The sequence below is a fragment of the Misgurnus anguillicaudatus genome, chromosome 18 (assembly GCF_027580225.2).
Source record: "Misgurnus anguillicaudatus chromosome 18, ASM2758022v2, whole genome shotgun sequence".
In the NCBI taxonomy this organism is placed as follows: Eukaryota; Metazoa; Chordata; class Actinopteri; order Cypriniformes; family Cobitidae; genus Misgurnus; species Misgurnus anguillicaudatus.
This window is the reverse complement of record NC_073354.2, coordinates 14481918-14507132: the sequence shown is the minus strand read 5'-3', so window position 1 is coordinate 14507132 and position 25215 is coordinate 14481918. Positions and strand designations below refer to the sequence as shown.

Here is a 25215-nt window from a genome sequence, read left to right as displayed (position 1 = left end):
TTGCCTTCAAGCATTTTTTGTGATTTTTACAAAAGTTTCACAAAATGCCTTGCAGGAAAAAAATATTCTAAAAATATATAAACATACAAATATATCAAATAAAAGAACAGACACTCTGCTTTCAAACAAACAATAAACAAACAAACAAACAGGGATAAAACGTTTCATCCGTTTCAACCGTTTTTCTATTAAATATGGGTATTTTTCTTTTAAAAATATTTTTTTTTAGCAAAAAGCTGAAATAATTGCATTTTTGTGAAGGAATTTTATTACAGATCAGATTCAGAATGATTATTAAAACATACACAGAGTTTAAAATTAGTAAATGACTTTTTTACTTTAGTTTTTTTATAAATTGGGTACCGTATTTTCCGGACTATAAGTCGCCTCAGTCAAAAAATGCACCATGAAGAGAAAAAAAAAATATATATATATATATATATATAAGTCGCACTGGACTATAAGTTGCATTTATTTAAAAAATTATTATTCTTTTGGGGGCATTTTGTTTGTTAAGTCTTTCTCCGTCGTCTTTAAGTTAATGTTTCCGTTAACATTTTTTAGGGGTAGGCTACAGGAGCAACGGCGCCCTCTCGTAGCTGTAGACGGTAATGTTTTCCTTTGGTTCATGTTAATCAGTATGAATTAAAGCAACACTATGTAGTTTTTTTACCTTTAAATAATGTCTCTAAAATTATTTCAGTGATAGAACAACTTTTAACTTGACAAATTGCACTGTTGCTGCAACCTGAGCAGCCTCCTAGCTGCTACAAGCACACTCTGAAAGTGGCGGTGGAGGGTAGAGCACACAGCCCCGCCCCTCCCCCTGCCTGCAGAAGAGTGTCTGATACCAGGCACTGTTGTGCTTTTTAACCACATGGGGGAGCTGTAAGTCATTTTTACATGGAAACTACATAGTGTTGCTTTAATTTTGACATATAAGTCGCACCTGACTATAAGTCGCAGGACCAGCCAAACTATAAAAAAGTGTGACTTATAGTCCGGAAAATACGTTAAGTGCGCCATCTAGTTGATAATCGCTGAATTACAGATTAACATAAAAATAAATTAGGAACACGTTTTTTATGCAAATTTTTCTCTTAATTGACGAGCTAACTCGTAAATGGCGGGGAAAGAGTTAAATTGCTAAAAATAACGTTCTGAAAAATCATCGTTCTGAATAGCGCAGTGTGCTCCGATTGGCCAGTTATCCAGTACATTGTGATTGGACAAATACCTCTAGCGTGTGTCGGAAATGTGACGCTCCTTACCATATTTGGAAGATCATCTCAACATATCGTCTTTACTACCTTTACTAAGGATACTAAAACAATCCTTGCGTTCATTGTAGTACAAAAAACAACAACACAGATTTCAGCTGGAGATGATAACTTGCGTCATCGTAGACTTTGGGATGTATACCTTTGCAGATCGTTAACAAGTACTAACACACACTTAGACACCAAAAGAAATCTAAAATCATTAAACAGAACTTTAGTCACGTGCTAATATTAAACTCTACAGCATGGAGTGCTATTGTCTGAGCTGTATGGTAGTTTTTGTTTGGCACCTGGAACCTTTGCTTCAGTGTTTTTACTATGAAGATTCAAGCTAAGGCTTTTTACCACTACAGCTGTTGCTTATGTAGAGCATTCCAAATTAGTCACGTATGAGGATCCACGATGGTTAGAGGTGGCTTGATCCAACGTGTTTCCACGGGCGTCGCTTAAAAGGGCTGGATGAGAGTCCGTTTCACACTCTCTTCAAAAACATCACAAAGCTTCTTGACTTGAGAGAGAACGGTTTGCAATTTAGAGCGATAGCAATAGAGTAACTATAAACTCAGACTTTTCAAAAATATAATAAATGAGGGCACAGAACACAAATTCACGCAGAAGTGCTGATCTGTGAGCTGACAGAAGTGCGATGTGCTCTGTAAGCAATCTCATTCAGCCATTAGCGATTTGCATTCAACACCAACTTCACATCTCGACAGCTCAAACGTCTCCGCTATTTCCTCCCAACAGGCCTCTTACTCCTTTTTAATACGAGTCGGCCTCAACTGGTTCTGGCTTTTAGTAACAGCACGACATAAATGAGGATAGTAATGGAAAAATAGTTTTGTTTAGGACCCCGCCCCCATGAGAGGGCGTAAAATCGCTGCCTTAATGTAGTCGTTTGGAGTTTCATGGTCTCCGAGACGTACCGGGTCCTTCTGCGAAGGAATTCAGATGGATGTGGCACTTAGGACCTCGCTCGGCACTGAGCATGGCTGCCTTTTGTACCGCCTGCCTATAATTGCCCTTTTTCCATGACTTTTCTAAGGGTACATTTCCTCTAATGGCCCCATTGCTCAGGCACGTCCCTCGGTGTGCATGGCAACTTAGGCTTAACTCGAACGCACTTCCACAGCCACAAATAGAAAAGGACAGACACGTTCACACATATGACGGAAAAATATACAGAATCGATTTTAAAACTAAAGTGCACATTAAACTGTTAGAGCTTTTCAGCTCATAAAAAGATTCATTGTCTCTTTGGAAACAGCAAAATATGTAGCTCCTATAATGAGCCAATGGCTATTGATTACTTGCCAAATGCTATAATGGTAAGTAACGGCAGCTTTCATATGTTTTTCCGTTAAAGGGACAGTTCGCCCAAAATCAAAATTATGTCATTATTTGCTCTTCCAATTTTTCAGTTGAACATATATACTGACCCCATTTATTACGTTGACTACTACATGACTAAAAAACACCAGTCTTGTTGTCTTGTGTGACCCGATCGCTGAGAAACGTGAGAACTGGATCAGTGAATGAATCGCTCTTTTCATTGAACCGGTTGATCAGGTTTGCAAACTTGACTGAGCGTCTCTGAACATACTGACTTAGAGTTCAAAGCACTAACCCAATGATTCGGTCAATATGACCATTAATGGTGACTACTTGCTTGCTGTTAGGAAGAGCTATTTGTGAAACTGAAGTACTTCTATTGAATTTTGAACATTTACAGTCAAGAATATAACCGTAAAATGTATGTTATGAGCTGGGGAGAAAACCAGCTCTCACAAGCATTAAACAGCATCTGGACGTGTCGATATGACCGCATTAAAGTATATTCTCATGAGCTTCTCTAAAGAGTTCAGTATAAAGTATTTCCATTATATTTTTACATTGCAGCTTTGTCCTGTAGCCTTTTTAACTTAGAAGTTTTGCAATCTAATATAGAGTAACATTACAGATAGAGGTATCAATAATACTATTTGTACTTGATCATTTCCATTATCAATTCACATCGATCACATTGCAAACCTACACCTCACCCTATGATTCAAAAATACACAATCTTTCAAAAGATTGGGGTCACTTATTTATTTTTTATTATTTTATTTCATTCCAGAATAAAAGTAATGTAATGTAATTACGGAAACTGTAAAAAATAAAATCTAAACTATGTTATATTCTAATATTAGCTTCTTGAGGTGTCATCCTGAGATGCTTTTAAAGCTTATTGAAGGAGTCCCCCATCTATGCTGGGCTTTAATTGGCTGTTTTCTTCAATACTGGTCATGTTTTTTTTTAAGTGTATGCCACAATTATATTTTTTCCACATACTAACTAAATTAAAGGGGACAGATCATGAAAATCTGACTTTTTCCATATTTACGTGCTATAATTGGGTCCCCATTACTTCTATCAACCTAGAAAATGTGAATAAGAACAACCCAGTAACTTAGTTTTGGTAAACCATTCTCTGCAAGCATGTGAAAAATAGGTCATTGAAATCTGGCGCCCCCTGTGATGTCATAAGGGGATAATACCACCCCCTTAATCTGCGCTATCCAACCACACCACTGCCATTTAGTGCAGAGATCAACTCATTTGCATTTTAAAGGACACGTACACCTTTTTTTGCTCACACCTACAAAGTGGCAATTTTAACATGCATTCTGAAAATATATTATCTGTGGGGTATTTTGAGCTAAAACTTCACATATGTACTTTAGGGACACCAAAATTTTATTTTACATCTTTAAAAAGTCTTGTGAAATGTCCCCTTTAACAATTTCAGAAATAGGTCTTCAAACTAAAAGGATTTTAAGACCATGCAAAACTGTGTTTCAGTGAAGTGACCCTGAGCTTTGAAATAGTAGTATACTATATCTAACGACTAAGTATATTTGCTCAACCCATTTTGTAACAGTAAGCGAGGACATGACTTCAGTTATAGCTTATTCCCTTCACATCAGCCCTCTTAAAATATCCTCTTCACTCGTTCCTCGTTTGTTCAGATTTTTAATTTAGATCAAAGGAACATGGCGAATATCACGCCTGATTAAGCTCAATCTCGACCTGTTAAATGACTTGATCACATGCAAATGCATACACACTCGAACGCATGTAGAGAGAACACTGATATTACACTCATTTTCTTTTTCACATCAATATAATGTGTTGTCAGTGCAACATGATGCTGTATTTCATTCACTGTATTTGTTCACATCGTCTGACGTAACAGAAATATCACACAGTCGAGTCCACCAACAAAAAGATGCAGAAAGTACATTGGTACTCTTTAAAATACCTTTTAACGTGGCAATTTAATGAGTACTATATGGTAATGTAATTTCCATAAACAATGGAACGTATATATGCTGTAAAGTACTATGGTAGTAATCACAGTACTACGGTATACCTCCTGCTGCACAACGATGCCACCACAGCGTTTTTTAAGTGTCACTTGGTTGCTTCGTGCTAACATAGGTGCACATTTGAATAAAATTTGAATTTCTGCAAATGGCTTGGCACTTGTATAAGTTGTGCACTAATGTGTTATACATAAACAGGCAAATAATTGGCAATAATCACAGTACAACAAAATACTAGACGCAACATTGACACCTAAAATGTGTTAACTTTACTTATTAATAGCAAAAGATCAGGCGAACAGGCACACAAATGAAACATTCCTGCTGTATAATTCCTGCCACTCACAAACTTCTGCATCATAAATTAAAAGCACTTTTCAATCATTCATTTTTAAGTATGGTCATAAAGCTCAGTGTGTATGTTTGTGCAAACATGCATGCGTGCAATGCAATTATAACCTCTGACCTAGCTAGACTATGAATGTAGGATTTATGACCATGCACAAACATTCGGCATATGGCAGGGGCGCATGCCGGGTGAGAAAAAAAAATCTAACTGTGCTGTGCATTCCATTGCAGATTTTTCATACATAACCACACACACATACAAAAACACATTTTCACCGTTACCTTACAAATGTATTGTGTTCATAATCTTTGTCTAATTGTCAAGCATATCTTAAGCCTTTATGGGCATCCCAGCAGTTAAACTTAATATTCCTTCTAAAAAAATTAAGCATACAATATGCATATATCCAGATGCGGTTCACTACCTTCACCTCTCACCATTAACCACAAATAGTTTAAAACACATCAGACCGTGTCGCTGCAAAATGCCTCCATAATAAAGCAATTTTGCATGTGTCTATTTTGGGCTTATTTCTGTAATACCATTTATAGAATGCACTTTTACACTTTAATGTCGATTTACTTAAATCGTAATGATGTGTAACTACAAACCACAAGAAAAAAAACATTATTAAGAATAATCGCGTTTTACACGCTGTTCACTTTGTGCAGCATTTTTTTCCCCAGAAAATATACAGTTAAATGGAGTCTATTATACTGTGTGACCAAACATCCGTGTGAATTAGCTTTATTTAGGTTTGAAAACGCAGGAAATTGCTTTTGTGACAATGTTGCTTTTGGGGACACGGACTGGGTCACGAAATTTGTCGCATGAATGGACAGACATTACAGTAGGAGTCTTCTTTCCTTTGTCCTGTACATGCTGTAATACAACTACATACTTAAAAAAAACTCACATTTAACAGAACATGAATATATGAGGAGAAGATATAGTATACAGTACTGTGCAAAAGTCTTAGGCCACCACCACCAGTCTTGTTGTTTCAGAAGTTTTAATGTCCATCCATATTTATTTTTCAATCTATTTTAAGATACAAACTAAAACACAGGAAATATGTATAAAAAAAAATTCAGGACTAAATGTCTTCTTTAGGCATCGTCGGTGTTTAGTGTGACCTCTCTTGGCACTAAACACATCTTGAGCATTTTTTAGCAGAATGAAGTAAAAAGATAAATTTCTTTAGGATCTAATTTCATTTAGGTTTAAAGGTGCAATGTGTAGAATTTAGTGGCATCTAGTGGTGAGGTTGCGAATTGCGCCCCTCCCTTTCGAAGCACATAGAGAAGCTACGATAGCAGTCACAGGACAAACATGTCATCATCTGAGACAACGTAGTGACAAACGCGCTCTGTAGAGCAGTTTCTCCATTCAGAGCTTCTGTAGAAACATGGCGGAGCAAAATGGCGGCTTACATGTAGGGGGACCCGCAGTGTATGTAGATAAAATGGCTCATTCTAGGGTAATAAAAAACATAACAGCTCATTATATAAGGTCTTCATACACCACTGATAATATAGTTATCTATATTATATTGCATTGCTGTCAAAAGTTCCTTCTAAAATGTACACACTTAAAATTACTTAGAAACAATTATATATGATCACTATAACATTGCAAAAACTACTAATCTAATTGTGGCATGGTGGCCTAAAGGGGGTCGCACACTGGCCGCGCAGCTCAGTGTCGCGCCACGCCGCATCGAGTCGCGTCTAGGACAACTCGGAGGTATTATAAACCGGAAGTGCACATTAAATAGTGCAAGATTCGTCAGATAGCGTCTATATACGTCTATATACGAAAATATACGTTAGCAGCCAATGTTAATCGTTAATGATTTGGGACAAATATGATGTCATTTAATGTTAAACTATGTGAGTGGCACTGTGTGGTGCGGCAGGGATTTGAGCAAGTTCCTGAGTCACAGCTGGGCGGCGCGGACAGGCGCCACCTGGAGGCTACTCATAGAAAACAATGTGTTCGATTTTTTTAGAACGGCGTGGCGCTGAGCTGCGTGGCCGCCGGTGTGCGATCCCCTTAAGACTTGCACAGTACTGTATATATATAGAAGAATAAAGTGCCTTTTGAGTTCATGTGATCTCTTTAGCATCAGTCTATTTACATCTTGCATGCTTAGAAAGTGATCTGAAGCAAGAATCTCAATAATCAGTATTTAGTGGGGCCAAAACTAAGACTTTAAAAATCATACAAAATAATATCTGACCGAGATACTACCCAACAAAACAAGACTGATCTATTGCACACATCTTCCAGGACAAAGCACACTGTTTACAAAGAAAAAGTGAATTAATTCAGGGAGGGGTTCGAATGTATTGTTCTATAACAAAATAAACATGTTGACTCGCTGTACAAGAAAAGCACATCAAACAGAAACCAGACCTTTAGACCAATGCATTTCCATGTCATTTCCAGCCATTTGCGCAACTTGAAGTCCCTCATATTGAAAGTGATTCGCTTTTGAATTATCCAGACCAAACCTACTGTATGATTCACTTACTATACATACAAGACTTTTTCATCTTAGGAAGTTTTACTTGATTCAAGAGAAAAATCTAACCGCTATAATTTTGCACTAGAATCATCTATATTTAGTTTAATCAGTTGCATGGGAAAGACTATTTTTAAACCCCCCTGATATTTTTCATGAGAAAATGAGAACCAGCTTTAAAAGGAAGTATAAGAAAGGCTCTAATGACTAATATTTATTTTGGGATTATGAACTTGCAAACTTACACATGCACTTGCCGGTTTGGAAGTGGAAGTGAAATGAATGGTAAGGAATAGGAATCATTAATTAGAGGTTGATAAAGACTAATATGAGATATATGTGTGCGTAGAGTGATTGAAAACTCTCTTGGGTAAGACTGACCACTGCAATCGCTCTTCATTGTTTATCAGAAAGACTGACGTGAAATAATTACAAACATCTGCATGCTCTTTTACAGCCCTGAATACATGTCATTTACCAAGATTGCTCAACAAACCGTACCGCAATATGTCTTTCGTACTGAACAAAAGTCTGTGGCGCATAACACACAGATGCATTGTAATCCACAATAGAGACTTACACATTTTATAATCTCAATCCTTCTACAAACATCTTTGTACCTGTTGGCATGTGCGTGTCGGGCGCATTTATTTGCGAAGCTTTTTAATCTGTATTTAAAAAACACAGATTGAAACAAAACAAAAGAAATCAAAAGCGGGATTAGACTTTCTTGAATCTAGAATTCCTGGAAAATAACAGTGATTTGAGCTCAAGCCCTGATTAAATTCATTGCGTTGTTTCTTTTTGAGTGCTTCTTACTTTTTGATCTCTTCATCTGACACAGTATCTTACTGTGCAGCGAGGGTGATAAAACCGTGTCTGGCGGAGCTGTGTCAATAAAGGTGCAGTCTCGCAAACAAAAACAAAACAAACAAAGACATTGGAAGATTCAAAGAGATAGTGTAACACAAAACCCAAAACATTGGGAAGAATCAAGTTAGTATTTGACCCCGAAGGAACGATCTTCTCTAACATTTCTTCCAAAAAATCTGCATAGAGACTTCTACAAAGCAAACGAAATTGTGAACGAGCCACTTTTCCCATTACACAGACAAACTCCAACACACTTGAATGTGGTGAGGATAGAGAATTGTGGATATCGATTTCTTCTCCAGCAGAAATCCATAACCTTCTGTTTGTAACAGATGCCCATTACATCCTGCAGTTCAGGAAGAAACATCCTTACTGTGAAACCAGAAATACAACGATACAGCGAGCAATTGTCGGCAGTGGGTGTGTGAGAAAGTGAAGCACCTGTCCTCAGGTGCGACAGTGATATGCGTAAACGTATCACTGTATCATATGAAACATGATTCCGGTGAGACTTCGGAGGTCTGAAATACACCCGTACAGCGCGAAATGAGCAATGGAGATCGACTTTCCGTACCGACACCCCTCTGTGAGATACTCAATACTTTAGCGTTTTACTAAAGGACTGTGAGAGATGGCGAGAGAAAGATTATACCTGCAGTGAACTACGGCAAATTGAGTTTCGTGCCGACAGGAAACAGACAGAAAGTAATGCTCGTACCGACGTGCAAGGTGTTGTGTGAAATACTGGGTCACAACTACGTTACCCATAATGCATCAGAATGGCAGACCGGAGTGTAATGAGATTTGTACAGGCGCTGACCCAGATAAGCAAACCCGCAGTAGGAGTGTGCGCGTGTGTGTGTGAGCCTCAGCGATTTGTCTTTGCCTGTAGAGAAAGGCAAATTTACACGTGCATTTCGTTATAGGGTGACTTGTACGCATCTTTAAACCGATGAAATAATGATCTCATTTTGTTCCTGGTGTAATTTATGTCTGCTAGCAGAAGTATGTCAGCTTCTGTGTGTGCGAATGGTGACAGCTGGAGAGACAGTAGGATACAGTATTACTGACAAGGGCGGACTTAGTACTTTGATATGTGTGTGAATACCAGGGGGTATGCGTACTATATAGTGTGTGTGTGTGTCAGGATTATCGCCAACTGAGCAAAAGAAAAATAAGCATTGTATTTCAAAATTCTCGAATTACATAACTGTGTGCAGATGTTACATGCTCGCAAAACTATCAAACATCCATTCCAGACGAGCATACGCTTTTGATTTGAAAAACTTGAAGATGTTTCTGGCTGTGCGGGCACGTTTGCGCCTCGCTCTTTTACGAGCTAGTTTTCTGTTGACTCAGGAACAATGCTCCCTGCACAACTGCGCTCAGCCAAATGGGACGAATTAGGCCAGGTTGCCTAGCGCCATGCTGGTCGCCCCTGACAACCCCAAAGGCCTCTAGCTCGGGAGCAAAAGGGAAGGCTTTTTGAAAAGGGCAGGAATAGAGTTTCATTCGGCCGCATGCTTGCACAAAACACCCTCCCCCCAGGCTCGCGAAACAATGTCGGCCATGTCAAATCAATCGGCAACGCCCAAGGACATCAATATGGGGCCAATAAATCTCGCTGGAGGGAAGACCACTCTCTCACCTCTACGGCCGTACGGGAAACGCTGTAACGGCACAGTCGTGATGGTCTGTTAAAACAGATCTCGTGCTTGGACATTTAAAGAGCGCTGCTGCGCATGGGCGGTACCGTATTAAAACGAGGAATTCGCACAGGTGATAGAGTAGCCTGCAATAAAAGACCGAAAGGTGATAGCGAAATAAAAGTGGGGCTTGGAAGAGGGGAGTCAACAAAAGACACAAAAGCACTCTGCTTTGAGGAACGGCTTTGTGTAAAAACCTGCGAGAGTGTACGCTAGTAAACGATGCTTCAAAGGAGACAATCTAACACAAAGACTGGAATATCAGGGAGGATGAGACATGAGGAGAGAGAGGGAGGAGAGAGAGATCAAGACAAAGAAAGACAGACAGACTGAGATGATGTCATCGCTTGAGGATCTTCAGATGGGCCCTCGAAGGAATGTCCTATTAACAGATTTTTCCCACCGATTGCTGTTTTACAAATTAAAATTTGATCATCATCACCCTCATGTTGTTACCTTATTTTCTGTCTTCTATGAACCGGAAAACTAGACAATACCAGTGTGTGAGTCATTAAAGTCCTTACTAACCGTAAATCTCCTTTACAGTATTTCACAACTAACATTTAACACACAACACACTCACAACATTTAATGCTTTCACCACATCACCAACCACTTCTATTGTATAAAAAAGAGCTGCTCGGACATCCTGCCTCGCATCTCACACCTTCTTTGTTGTTTTAGGGAAGAACGAGAACAATTCATGTTGAAAGCACGGGGATAAGTAAATGATGCCCATTCATTTTCGGGTGATCTGCTCCTTTAAGGATAAGAAGAGAAATCACATGAGCCGGTCCAATTATCACCTCCCGCACCCACTAACTCCTGCACCAGCTAATGTCCTTTCTCATTAAACACCAGAGAAATCATTTTTAATAGCTGTCGCCTTCCTCTCCTGTTGGTAAAAAAGCCGACCCGTATCAGGCACAGCTGCGATCCATTGTCCTGAATTAAGGTCATGCTGGCTTTACCCTGATCCAAATATATCCCTCCATCTTACGGGAAAGGCAAAAATTCAACTTCACACTCCCTTCCCTCACTTAGCCGCTGACACACCTAAATAGACGAGTGAGCTGATAGCACAACCAAAGGTGTGAAGGGAAGGAAAATGAGGGGAAGTGTGTAATAATAACAAGGAGAAGCATTCATTCAGATACTGCAGTAACCTGAACCGCACCAGAGATGGACACAAGCCAGTCCAGCTGTCTCTTCTCTATCTGGACTCCTGTATAAACACACACACACACACACGTTTCCTTACCTTATCTAAATGAGGACATACCACAGTTATCTATGGTTTTTATTTAGAGCAGATGATATGCTATAGCCCTTAAACCTAACCCTCGCACAAACCTTTCAGCATATGGATATTTTTTTTCATTAGAACATTATTTAGTACGTTTATGAAAAGTAGGTCAGGAGCAGCAAAACCTACCCTGGGTGAATGCGGCTTTTATATAAAGCTTATAACAGCTGCTACACAATAGCTGGTAAGTTTACAATAAGAATGTATGTATTGCTAACATAAACTAACAATGAGCAATACGGTTTTCAGCATTTTTTATGTTGGTTAATGCCAATACAATTATACATGTTACAGCGCATTAGCTAATGTTAACAGTTACAACTTTTGATTTTAAAGGTGCAGTGTGTAAATTTTAGTAGCATCTTGTGGTGAGGTTGTGAATTGAAACCAACGGCTCAGTCCACTGCTCACCTCTTGCTTTTGAAACACATAGAGAATCTACGGCAGACGCCACCGGACAAACATGTCATCGTTGGAGACAACTTTTTTGTGCACATTGTCCAGTAAGGGCTTCTGTAGAAACATGGCAGCACAAAATGGCGGCTTCCATGTAAGGGGACCCTCTGTGTATGTAGATAAAACGTCTCATTCTAAGGCAATAAACACATAACGGTTGATTATAAAAAGGTCTTTATACACCCCTGATAATATAGTTTTGTATATTATTTTGCATTTCTGTCTAGAGATCCTTCTAAAAATTACACACTGCACCTTTAAACATGTATTCAATGCTGAAATTAACATAAACCACGATTATTAAATGCTTTAGAACAGTGGTTCTCAAAATGGGGGCCAATTTTATGACATTTTATAAAATACATTAATTTATTATATAATTCTGTGTAATTAAACCTAAAAAAATAAGCCGGCTAACCAACAGCACTACTTTGTATACTTAAATATGTTTTATCTAAATAAAATCTAAATAATAAATAATAATAATAATAATAATAATAATCTTTAATTAAATTATTAAATAATAATAAAATCTTCAAAAAATTACACACTGCACCTTTAAGAGAAAAACATGATTATGTGAATGTGAATATTTTTTTTATACAATGACATCCCTAAAAACAGACATTGGTTGTTGGCGCCCAAACTATAGCTAAGCGAACCCCCAGACACACACACACTTACACAGAAGGGGAAAAAATGACGCATTGGTCTGAGACATGCCGATCTTGGCTTATCCTAAAAGTCGAGGCGGGGGAATGATGTACTTACAGCTGTCAACCAGTCGGTCTTGATGGCATAATATGTCTATACACACACACACACACACACACACACACAAACTGACACACACAATCACGTGCTAACAGGAAACGCAACCTTATGGTCAGATGCTATTAGGGACAGATCACCTCATCATTCACCATTATCAAATAAACGGCCTTTAGGTATTAATAACCCATACGTGATCATGCCAACAACTGTAACCCTTTATGGATAAAGATTAGTATAACACAAATACCAGCCGGATTAGGGGTGGGGGGAGGGTGTTTCGGATGAGTGGCGAGACAGAGACATGAAAGAATGGGGTGACGGGCGACGTCTGGTGGGTTCACCGGAATGTGAGTTGATGCATGCGAGCGTGTACGCGAACTGTTGACATGTCTGCGGTAGCCGCACATGCCACAAGTCAAGGCAACATAAACACTAATAAAGCATTTAAAGAGCCGCAGACAGACATTCAAAACCATACACACTTCCATCCAACACACAGGGAATGCTAGGAGTGTGTCCCATATCTTCCCTTTGCAGGGTGGAATAAGAAGAGATTTGGCAGAGCATGAAATAGACCTCGGCTGCAGTCGTGCATCTACACACACGCAGGCGAGAAGCGCGGATGAGCGCTGCTCTATTCAGAGGGCTGTTTTAGCATGGGGCTGTTTTGTTTACGAGTACAGTGAATCATTGTGATGCTATTGATGACATCATAATTGCCTTTCTATGTAACTGCACCGCGCTAACAGGATTTGGGAATGATTCACGGATTCACAACCGCCATCTAAAATGAACAAAACAAACAAATCTCCTAGTAATTTGTTTCCAACCTTTCTTGCTTTCAGTCTCTGGGTTACATTGTCTTCTAACTATTTATTTTCGAGTCTGGCTGATTTTGCTTGATGAACATCCCACATTACACATACTTGGGCAGTTTCCTGGACAAGGCTTATAGTCCCAGACTAAAATGCATGTTTGAGCTGCATGCATTTAAAACATCTTGCACTGACATATCTTAACCCGTTAATTGGCGCTGTCCCGTGAGCGGGACACCTACGTTTATTTCAATATTTTCTATGTAAATGTTAATCTATCACGACAAATTATATATTGTTGGAAAGGTCTAAGAATGTAGTTTTCATATTTCAAAACCTTTTAGCAGTAATAATAATTCAGTAACTGTAATTTATTCATTTGTGACACAAGTATGCAGCAAACCTCAAAGCAAACCAGCACAAACCTCAGTTTTTTGAAAATTTTATGTATTAAAAATTATACTATATTGCATTTTCATTTATTACAAATAAATGTAAACTGCTTAAAAAAAAAATTCACCTCCAGACACTTCCCTAAAAACCGTGTCTTCTTTAAAACCAAAAATTACCAAAATTAAAACCAAAATTAGGCTTCTAGACCAAAAAAAAAAAAAAAATGCCAGAGTTATATTAATTTAAAGGTGTATATCACCTTTTCACCAACCCCCCACTCAAAAAGGGCTGCGCTAGTTAAAAAAGGGTTAACAAACAAACAAACAAACAAACAAATACAACTTTACTGTAAAGTGTTACCCATGTATTTATTTATTCTTGTATTGCATCAGATATTTTTTATTTTCTATTGTTAGTTCCTACTCTGTGATTGCTATATAGTGCTGTAACACCTAAATTTCCCTTAGGAGATGAATAAAGTACTATTTTATACTACTATACCATACCAGCTACTCAACCTAACCGATGAACTTCTCAACCACTATGCCCCATCCGGACGTCAAACACGGTAACAACTATATTTGGCAACATTGCCTTCCTCATCTCATTCCACACTGAACTTTCAAGTGAACCTCCATATCACTCCATCATACACCCCCTTCCCTTACAGAAAGCCCCTGACTGCTGATTGAAACCAGACTTCAGTGTAGTTCAGCCACCCCCGCATTCTCATACTGATCCTGCGCACAGTCACCCAGGCATGCACCCAACCTCAAACTTCTGGCACGTAGAGGTCAGCAGAACTGACCGGTGTGTGTGTGGGAGAGATTTGAGCAGTGGGCTTTTGAACCGCAGGCTTGTTTAGCTGCGGTCACCATGCCATAACACAGTAAGCACAAAAACTGCCTTTTGTAGCTGGATTTACTGCATAAACACTCACTCATATGCGGAGCGAGGGATGGCGGTCCGATAAGGATCTCTTAGCCTTACCGCGTAACCCCGCTGTGCTCAGCATACACGCCACATAATCACCTGTTTCCTGTGGTTAAAGGCCATTAACGTGTAAATTATGTCTTAAACGCTTTAAGCATCCTATTAAATGATCAATAGCATACTTGAGTATGAAAACACAAGCCACACCCATATTTTCCTCTTTTTCCTCTCCACCCCTCCTCTTGAGCCAATATAGTCAGCACAGTTGGAAGGAATCCGTCTTTAGAGCGGAAACTAGGCCATCCCGTATAAACTTGCGTAATGTGTTTGTAAAGCATGCGAGAGGATGCGCGTGCGTGCGGATGATAAAGAAAGTCATGCAGAAAATGAAAGGACAACAGAATTTTTGGGTCACCTGACCTCCAACAACAAAAAGCTTGTGAGAATAGAGTCAGACAGTTGCTATGACACCAAAGCACCCGATAATAAGCCTCCAACAGTCAAAAGGGGCTTACACATGCATGTAACAGATAGAGAGAAAAAGCCAGAAAGCATTCCGAGTCTGGGTTGTGTTTGCGCTGTGTTCCTACACCCCCGAGCAGTCTGAATTCTGCAAGTTTTGGCCGTCCATAAATTCCTCTATTGTGATTTTTGGCAATGACCAACAAACACGGCCCAGGTCATTTCTGATGTCATCCTTTGCTCTTCAAAAACACAGCTTGTGCTTTTGCTCAAAGTGCTTCTCTAAAAATATCCGTCTCAAGGGCTGATGTCACTTTGGATGGGATCCATACCTCCCCCCGCAGTAAAAGAGCTTGAGACCAGCTGACTAAAGAAACATTGCGGTGCTTTTTTACCGCAATTTAACGCGACATTAACAGGTGCACATGCGCGCGGACATTAATGAGAAAGCGCCTGATCTCGTGGTCCACGGTAATCCTGGAATGTCTGGTACAGACCACCCAAAAGGGCGTCAGGCTTTGAAACAATATTAAACTATAACCCTCTGAAGGTTTATTTTCGGTCTCTCCCAGGTTCACCACCCAAGAATTAATCCTTTCTTGCTTGCTTTCTTTCTTTCTCATGCACATCAGCTCTCACACACATACGCTCTGATCAATACTCTTAGGGTCTTTGTTTTGCTAGATCGATTTAGGATAATGAAGTCCATGTGGTCAAATCCTACAGACAGAGAGTTTGTCAAGCACAGAGTTTTGACCGTATGAGGATCAGACGTTTGGGCTTCAGAAAAGTCATGTTTTACTCACAGCCATTTTTAAACAAACAGTACTTTTCCACACCAGGGTTGGGTCAGTATAGTTGGCTAGTCTTTCAAACACCTGACCCAATATATGTATATACTGTATATACAGTACTGTGCAAAAGTCTTAGGCCACCATGCTACCATTAGATTTGTTTGTTTTTGCAAATGTATAGTGATCATATATAATTATTTCTTAGTCTCTTTATTAAAATACAACCAGAAAATATGGAAAAGGGGTATATAGTATTAAAAGCTGTATAAAAATGTAAATCGAGGTGTAAAGTTTTTAGGGTAAACTCCCCTTCCACTTGAGGCAGGTGCAGGATCTCTTAAACCTAAATGAAATTAAATCTTAATTTCTAATTCGAATGACTTCATGACTTCAGTTTCTTCAAAAAAACTCAAGATGTGTTTCCAAGAGAGGTCACACTAAATACTGACAGATGCCTGTAGAAGACATTCAGTTTGAAAATGGTTTTTAATTTTGTGTACATATTTCCTGTATTTTCTGTTTGTATCTTAATAAAAGAGTAAAAATTAATATGGATGGACATTAAAACTTTGCTAAAACAACAAAGCTGGTGATGGTGATGTTTTTAAAGCACATCAACTACATCTGTACAGATGCATGGATATGTATTGTGCCCCTAGCTCAGGATTTAAAGCGTGCCTGTTCGTCTTATCAAACAAATATTGATCTATTAAAACATATCAGCAAAGGCCAAAATACCAACTTACACTGTTACTCATGAAACACATTAAAACTGAACATTTTTGGTGGTAAACTACTAAACTTAGTAAACAATAATGGTACCACACTGTTCTCACCCCTTGTGTTTTTGTCTATTTTTCTTTAATTAAGAGTGTCAGCTCATTATCACATGCAAAGACGCACATAACAAAGAATTTTTGGTTTAACAAATAAGACAATAGCACGCTTGGTAATCTTTAGACAGCTCATTAAGTACTTCATATTAAATTTAAGAAACACTAAAGGGACAAAGCACCAGAAGTGCACCCGACTTATCCCCCCACCTCTTTTTCTCTCTGTTTTTCACTCACTCCCCCAGCAACTCTAATAAGGTCTGTATTCCCGTAACCGTTCTTTAATTCCACCTCAGTCAGCCCATTGAGGGGCAGTGAACCGCATGCTGACGACCTCCGTGCCGCACTCCGATTGGTCCAACTGGTTGACCAGGAGCCCCCAAATGGGTCAGACAAAGAAGACACTCACTGTGTTTCCGTCACTTTCTCCCCCTCTCTGTGTTGACTCAGTATTGTTTTTCTACTCCTTTCTTTCACTTGTTCTCGAAAACATGCAGCGCTGAAAGTTCTGTTTCGTTCGCTCTGATCGGAAATCATCAAAAACAAACACCGCCTTTCAACGTGCGCTGTTGTATGTGAGCAATACAGTAATCACCTCTCAGCCATCTCACATTCCTCTGATCATCTGTTCTCTCCTGCTTTAACACAGATCAAAAACTGTGAAAACAAGGAAGGCCGATAGGGAGAGAGAATTTCGCACAAATTCGTTGGTTTAAAGAGGATTTAGTAAGGTGTTTCAAAAAAGGAAAAGCTACAAAATGACTCGTCTATGTCTAGTAAAACAAGATTATAAAACTTCAAAGGCTTTCTCTTTTCAGGAAATTACAAAGATACGAGGAAAATAATAATGAGAGAGATTAAGAAGACCAAAAGAAAAACCAAAAGGAAGACATATAATGGCTAATATATCTAAAATAAAAAATATAATTTTTATGTTCTTGCTGGTGGTTAAGCAACAATCTGCAATGATTTTATTGCACATACTATTTTACTTTAAAGGGACACTCCACTTTATTGAAAATAGACACGTTTTCCAGCTCCACTGGAGTTAAACAACTGATTTTTACCTTAGCATAATGCATTGAATCTGATTAGACCATTAGCATCACGGTAAAAAATGACTAAAGAGTTTCGATATTTTTCACTATTTCGAACTCATTCGTAGTTACATTGTGTACTAAGACTAAAAGTTGGTAAATTATATCATTGCACCTGCTGCAGCCATGGTACGGCAGCAAAGTCCTTGATTATTACGCCAAAATGAAAGTATAGTTCCTAGCCGCATCGGCCTAGAAAATATCGACTTTTAATTTTCCGTCGGTCTTAGTACACGATGTAACTACAGAAGAGTCAAGTTTTAAATAGGAAAGATATTGAAAATATTTGGTTATTTTTTTAGCGCGATGCTAACGGTCTAATCAGATTCAATGGATGCTAAGCTATGCTAAAAGTGGTACCGCCAGACCCGAAGATCGGCTGAATGGATTCCAAAACGGTAAAAATCAAATGTTTAACTCAAGGAGAGCTGGAAAATGAGCCTATTTTCAAAAAAAGTTGAGTGTCCCTTTATAATAAGTAGGAATGAACTGATAAATCGGCCTATAATCAGTATAGACAGTTTCCAACTAAAATCAAACATCGGCCAATTGTTCAAAAACAGCAGATTATCGGCACAGAAATGTTGTTTCGTTGCATCCTTAAAAAAATAAGTTTTCTAAAAACCAAGTTGATCTTTATGATAACACTTTTGTTAAGATTCTAAAGTGAGATTTGATAGTGTCCTTTTTTTAATGTCACAGTTAAGTTAGATTCATGTTCTTGAATCTGTTTAAATAATCTTCGCTTATATTTATTTAACTAAAAACTTTCCTTTGTAACCTTTATAAGCCTTGAATATTTCAATTAGACTTTTACTGTACTTTATTACACAAAAAAATCTACTGGGCAACAAAGGCTGGCTGGGCAAATGATGGCTCCTCTCAGTAAAAATGAAAAATATAGTGATTTACTTGTTTTATTATCTCGCCCTAGGAGAACTGAATTAAAATTCTCAAGGAATAGCAAAGACTGCATAAGCACATTTTTTCGGTGACAATCACGAAGTCGGGTCATTGAAACAGCACTAACTGTACATTCCTGTATCCCACTTGAAAAGAAAAAGAGGATCTGAGGGGGAGAGAGAGTGAAAAAGAGCCTGCAGGGGAGAAGGGAAAGTCTTCTTCTCTAAGTCATTTGCCTAAAAAGGATGTGATGAATGAATGTCAGGGACACAAAACATCCTCCTCATGTTTAACAAGAGACTCCCCCAATCCTCAGTTGGGGGGGAGATGGACAAAGAGTGAAGGGGAGGAGAGAGAGAGAGGGAAGGGGAGAAAGAAAAATGGTGTTTTGCAAATTCCAATGTCCATTGGCAAAAGCCACTGTGCGTAACAGAGTTCACGTTGACTTACAACCTAAACAGGCTTTTTAAAGCGAGGCCTGAAATGGTAATGAAATCATACCCGGCTTTGTGTTTGCGTGGGCAACGTGATATCGTTCACCTTTCTACTAAAAAGGACATAGGAAGTGAATGAGTGAGTCAACAGGGAGATCAAATGACTGGTCTTTGTGAGCCTAGAAAACTCGGCCATCAGCAGATACTGACACATACACACACACTTGGGAAATTCCTATCGGGGTGTGATATGTCGCCTGTCAGTGTGAAATTTTAAGCTGGAGGTTATCACTTATATAGTAATTGTCACAGCTGTGTGTATTTGTGAGTGTCTCTGGACAGTGTAATCTTGCTCAAAACTCGAAAACACTTGATGAATAAGTCAACGAAATGCAAATACGAAAAATATTTTACTTTAATATAAAAAGTCTCGAAATGCTTTCCAACCAGACAAAAAGCTTTTCCCCTAGCTCTTTTCGCCTCATTAAATTAACAACAAAATACTTTGTTCCAAAATGTAATACTGTATATATTATCGTGAGAGAATTTTGAACAATGGTTATAATTGGTGGTTTGGTTTAGTTTATCTACTGGAAATGTTAAACTTGTAGTATTGCCCATTTTACACAGCACCAATTAAACATGAAGCACAGATGTTATAAGGCCTCCCAAGTTTACAACCGCAGCAGAAATGTCCTACTGCCAGGACTCGGAGACAGCTGATTGGCTGAAAGCACGGAGATTGCTGAGTGTGATCCGTGCCATTGATTGACTGTATGAATACGGGCTAGGCTGCTCTGATCAATGTTATCGATCGCAGGGTGGGTTTCATCTGTGTGCGACACCACAGTGGGGGTGGGTGATTTAGCCCCCCAAATATTTCACACCGAGACCCTTCCAAACACATTCCTCCAAAACACCGAGCTGCCCTCTATAAACACCCCCTGCTAAAGCAATCCTAACACTTAATTCCCTCCCCCTCTTCATTCTTTGACACACACACATAAAGCATCGCCCCTCCTCCACTCGCTTTCTGACGGACACTCTCTTCCCAACGGCCGCTTGTAGAGAATCAGGGTGGAAGCCACGCCCTGGTGAAGACCCGCTTGACACAATTTAACATTAGCAAAAAATATCAATGAAACATCGTCTTTGTTTACCTTTGAGCAGAGCTTGTCCCTCAGTGATGAGATCACTGGTGATGACGTTGTACTCTTTCTCCGTGAAACCCGGCTGACACAGCATCGCCCCTGTGCCCTGGACTGCCACCTGCCAAAATAAGGAGCAACAGACAAATTAATCCCCTGATTAATGGTGATTAATAAACATCACCCCTCAGCATGGGCCAACATGCACCACGGCGAGAGCCAAATATTCAGAATCCCCAGAGGAATCGATGCAAGTAACGATCATCACGCTCTTTCCCCGTAAACAGAGGAAATGAGGCAGAACTCTGCTTAAGAAATGCGGGGCTACGAGACGTCAAAAACGGGCGAGAGCATCGATCACATTCAAAATGAACTCTTTGAATTAGCAATCCTATTGTATTTCACCGATTACCAACTCATTTACGGCAGATCTGCTAAATTGAATAAGGTCTTTGCAGCAATAACCATGACAATTTTCCCGAATAATTCCATTTTTCTTGATTCCCTCGGCTTTACCCGAAGGATAGCAGCAAATGGTTTCCATACCTCCTCCCCCCTCCTCTCCGCCCTCCTGTGGCACCGGGGCATCTGTTATTTTGAGGTGGGTGTAATTAGACTGATGAGGTCAGGAGGGTGAGACGTTAGAAAAGCAGACCTGACCGGGCTACACGTAGAACGGTGTGGTCTGGTGGAGCACTTATCATATAAAAACACAAACACACACACACTCGCACAGCTGGTGTAAGTACTCTTCTGACACAAGTCACAAATCCCCCTTTATGACTTACGCTTAAAACAGGCGCATGCACACCTAGGCCGTTCAACGGCTAGCGATTAGGACAAAGCCGCATTCATTTTCACTCTACCCCTATGAACATAATTGCATTGAGTCAATCCATCTTATTGGACTGCTAGAATCTGATACATAAGACATCTCACTGTGCAAATAGGTATACAGCTTTTAGTGGATGCTTTAAAAGATCAAAGGATGAGTTCAGTCCTGCCGTCCACCGTGAAACAGCCTCTTTGTTTTGGAATAAGATCAGAGGAAGGAAGAAGACGACCGGTCATGCTTGTTAATAGCAGCACAGTCAATTTATCAAACATGTTAATTGCTTGTTAGCCCTATAGATGCTGACTTGTGCCCTCCTGCAAACAACGATTGATCAAACATTTGCTTTACTTCAAACAGAAATCAACCACCACAGCAGAACAGTGAGCGTTTGTGTTTACATGATTAAACTGATCAGATTTTCAGATAGGCTATACCAAGCTGTACTTTAGTTGATGATAGTCCCTATATAAACCTGGCACTAACAGGGGTGCGTTTGAAATTCTGACTTTAAACTGTCCTGTCAGCAATTGCTTAGCAATATGCTGCCTCGGCACATCCATACAGAGGGAATGAAACTAGATGGAGCTGCACCAGCGGCCCTGCTGACATGAGAAATCAGTGAGAAACAAACGGGGACGAGGCAGAAGCCCCACTGAAATCGGATCAAGAGCCGGTCAACTTATGGCTTATTTACTGTGTCTTGATCAAATTACAATGCGATTCATGAGCACGCGACCTTTAAGTCGTTTAAAAATTCGAATTTGAATCTGACGCGCGCGTGCGCGCTCTCTCTCTCTATGAAAGAATGCGCTGCGCAACGATCCCCCCCAGCACGCTGAACAGCAGCGGGCTTTAAACATGTGGGACCGTTAGAAAACAAGCGCAAACAACATTAGCGGTGGTAAAACGCGACATTTATGTTCCACTTAAAAAACTCGCCCTTACACGACATTTACGAGATCACAACTGCTACTTTGAAGCACAAATTAAAAACAACAATCAAACCCGTGCCAAATGGCTGCTGGCCAAATGTTAACTTTATTGCTACTACTATATATGCGCATTTCAAACGTTTGGTTCCGTCATCACGTAATAACCTACCATTTGAAAATATAGCATCAGCTGAACAATATAACAACTGACTGCTCCCTGTCTGCGTTCAAAATGATAATTCTGCTTGATCAGGCATTTTCAGCAATTCCGAGGGCAGCAGACCCCAAACCTGACAACACGGCTAATTTCTCCTCTCGCTGATTCAGGTCAGAGTGATTTTTCAAATTATTTGGGTTACGAGGGATTTGAAGTAGCTAAAAGAGATGCGGTCAGCGCGGAGTCAGCGCAAGACGACGCTCGCATCAACGAGCTGTTCATTAACCGATTATCGTAACATTTGTTTCATCATTCGGAACTGAACCATTTTGACCTAATCACCACCCGAGGGCAACTTCCCTGTCTCTTGATCAACGACGCGATAACGCGTTTAAAAACCCGCATTCATCTGCGACTGTGCTGACTCGTTTCAGCACGGGACAGTTTAACGGGGGCTGACCCGCGGACCGTTGCTGTATGCTACACGATGTATAAAATCGTAGCAACGACGCACGTTGGGTCGCTTTTGGAAACATTTGGTAACGTTATACAAAAACAAGGCAGGAATTATACTAGATGCGACACCCAGTCCCCTACCCCATTCAGACAAACGAAACGCATAGGATTGAATTCAATCGATAAGCACTATCGCCCGATTTGAATATCCTTAGAACAGATAAGCATTGAATTGTAATAAAGGCACACATGTTACAGCATCAAACGAACCTATAATCAGACACAGAGCACAAATAACATTCATACACCATGCAAAATCCCGTTAAACGCAGGACAGCATCGCTACCAAGCGTACATTTCCGTTCGGACCCCGAATTTTACCTGCAGAGCCGCGAGAAGCGCCAGCATCACGCCTCCCGAACAATACATCGTTTAAATTCCGTCCTTTGTGAAGAAACCGATAGCGTTTGGTCGTTTTCCGTGAGGACCGATGGGTTATAATGTTCCGTAAGGTAGCAGGAGCGGCGGCGGCATGAAGCGACGTATTCGTTCCTCCCTCTCCCTCTCTTGCTAGCACTGATCCGTACTGCTCACAGTCTGGTACTGAAGCTCAGCTCACTCTCTCTCAGTTCAACCAGAGATGCTCGCCCAGTAGCGCCCTCTAGCCGCAATTAGTGTTAGTGGACCGGAGAAGGGTCTCCTTTTCCTTATGTCACCCCACTTCAGCCTCCGGAAGTCACAGTGAGGAAGACAAGACCCCGCCTGTTTTGGTACAACAAAAGGAAAATCTTCTTTCTTTAACCCCACCCAACCCCTTAATGCCCACTAATCGGCAGGAGGGACTGAGAATTCCTGGATCAGAAGCACATTGCTCATATTGGTGGTGGGTTGCTTTAAAAATGCATTACTTGTGAAAGCATTGTTAACAACATTGTTGCAAATACAAGTAATTCAATGCAAGCTGATCTGACAAAGTCCCATTTGTATTACATTGCTCATCTTATCCTAAATAGTTTCAATTGACAATTTAAATAGATTTGATTAGGGATTTTGCACAGGTGATGTCTTATTCGTGGGCACGACTGTCTTGACAGGCAGCGACAGGAGCCGGAAAGCTGGCACTTGGACTGCCCGTGACAGCAGCGAATGTCTACGTAGCAGATGTCCTGTGCACTCTGAGAGAGTCTCCGGTCATCAGCGCGCACCACCATCTGCTCATCATTACCGGCCGGCCGAAACACACGAGCACACACACACACGCATGCACACAATCCGTAGAGCCGCCGGTCTGTCTAAGTGACGTCAGATAGATTGGCCTTGACTTAGGGAGTGATAAGAGATAGAGAGAAAGACACATTAGCCAGTTATATGTATTTCTCAGAAACCTAAAAGTCTGAAAATAATGGTGCCTGAGAATTAGTAGCATTGCATTGGCTTTGCCATGGTTGCTCTGAATTTATTGTTGACCAGTTAATAGCACTGGACATGTGCAATCTCAGCGTGCTATTAAAAATAGCGGCCAAATTCTGAACGCAAAGCAATTGTGAGTTTTTTTAAAAGTTGCCAGCTGGATTGCAAAGAACAATTAACCTTAATATTATCTTCCTTTCATCTTATTATGGTCCTAAAACCACTTAACGGCAAGCTATTTCATTACACCCTTATAACATTGTATCAACTCATTAGAAAAGATATTAAAAAGTGTTACCTTGTGCCTTGCTTTATCTTTACAATAATGGCAAATTCATTGAGGTCGAAATGGTGATTTGGTCCATTATGAATTACTAATTACAGTGACTACCTAATAGTCACACATATTTAGCTGCTTAATGAATAATTTGGAAGTAACCAGAGATATATTCTCACAATCCAGTACTCTTACAATATTAAAAGTATTATGCTGGTCAGAACAGAACATTATGGCCAGCTAACCAGCAGTTGTTCCTCATGTGGTGATGTTGTTTCACTTGACTCCCTATGGACTTGAGAAATGATGTGTTATGTTCCAGAGTACATTTTCTATATCCTGAACCATGTTTCCACCAGACCGTGTTTTTCAAGACCCGGCTGCCCTTTGAGTCGTGACTCATGTTGAATCGTGGCATCTGCAATAGGAATAAAATAAAGAGTGCATATGCTTCGCTGCATGTCTCATAAGGATACTATAAGATTTATTTGGTTATCTTTATGTTAACCACGCATGACTGATATCGATCTAATGTACATGCAGGAAATTGTGGGTCATTATTAATTTACCATGTGCTTGGCTTTGACAAGAGGTCGCAACATGTCATCATTCTGGAGAGAGGGGAGTTTGAATGTACTTGAGGGCTTTTTCTGGGGTTAAGGGTTTGAGTATGTATATGTAGAGATGTTTATTTACT

At 39.9% G+C, this 25215-nt stretch overlaps 1 protein-coding gene across 3 annotated transcripts in view; it reads right to left on the bottom strand.

The window, feature by feature from the left end:
• The window catches only part of cdh2 (cadherin 2, type 1, N-cadherin (neuronal)), a 49020-nt gene extending 25606 nt beyond the window's left edge, over window positions 1-23414 (bottom strand). For 2 of the 3 annotated variants that reach the window (XM_073855906.1, XM_073855909.1), the window contains exons 1-2: window positions 23213-23414; window positions 20464-20572 (exon numbers count right to left, since the gene is read on the bottom strand). In XM_073855906.1, coding sequence (XP_073712007.1) covers window positions 20464-20572; window positions 23213-23260 — 157 coding nt within the window. In that variant the 5' untranslated portion in view covers window positions 23261-23414. Of the gene's footprint in view, window positions 1-20463; window positions 20573-22387; window positions 22421-23212 lie in introns of those variants that run through there. The other variant, XM_073855908.1, reaches the window with a different exon arrangement.
• Window positions 23415-25215: the final 1801 nt, after the last annotated feature.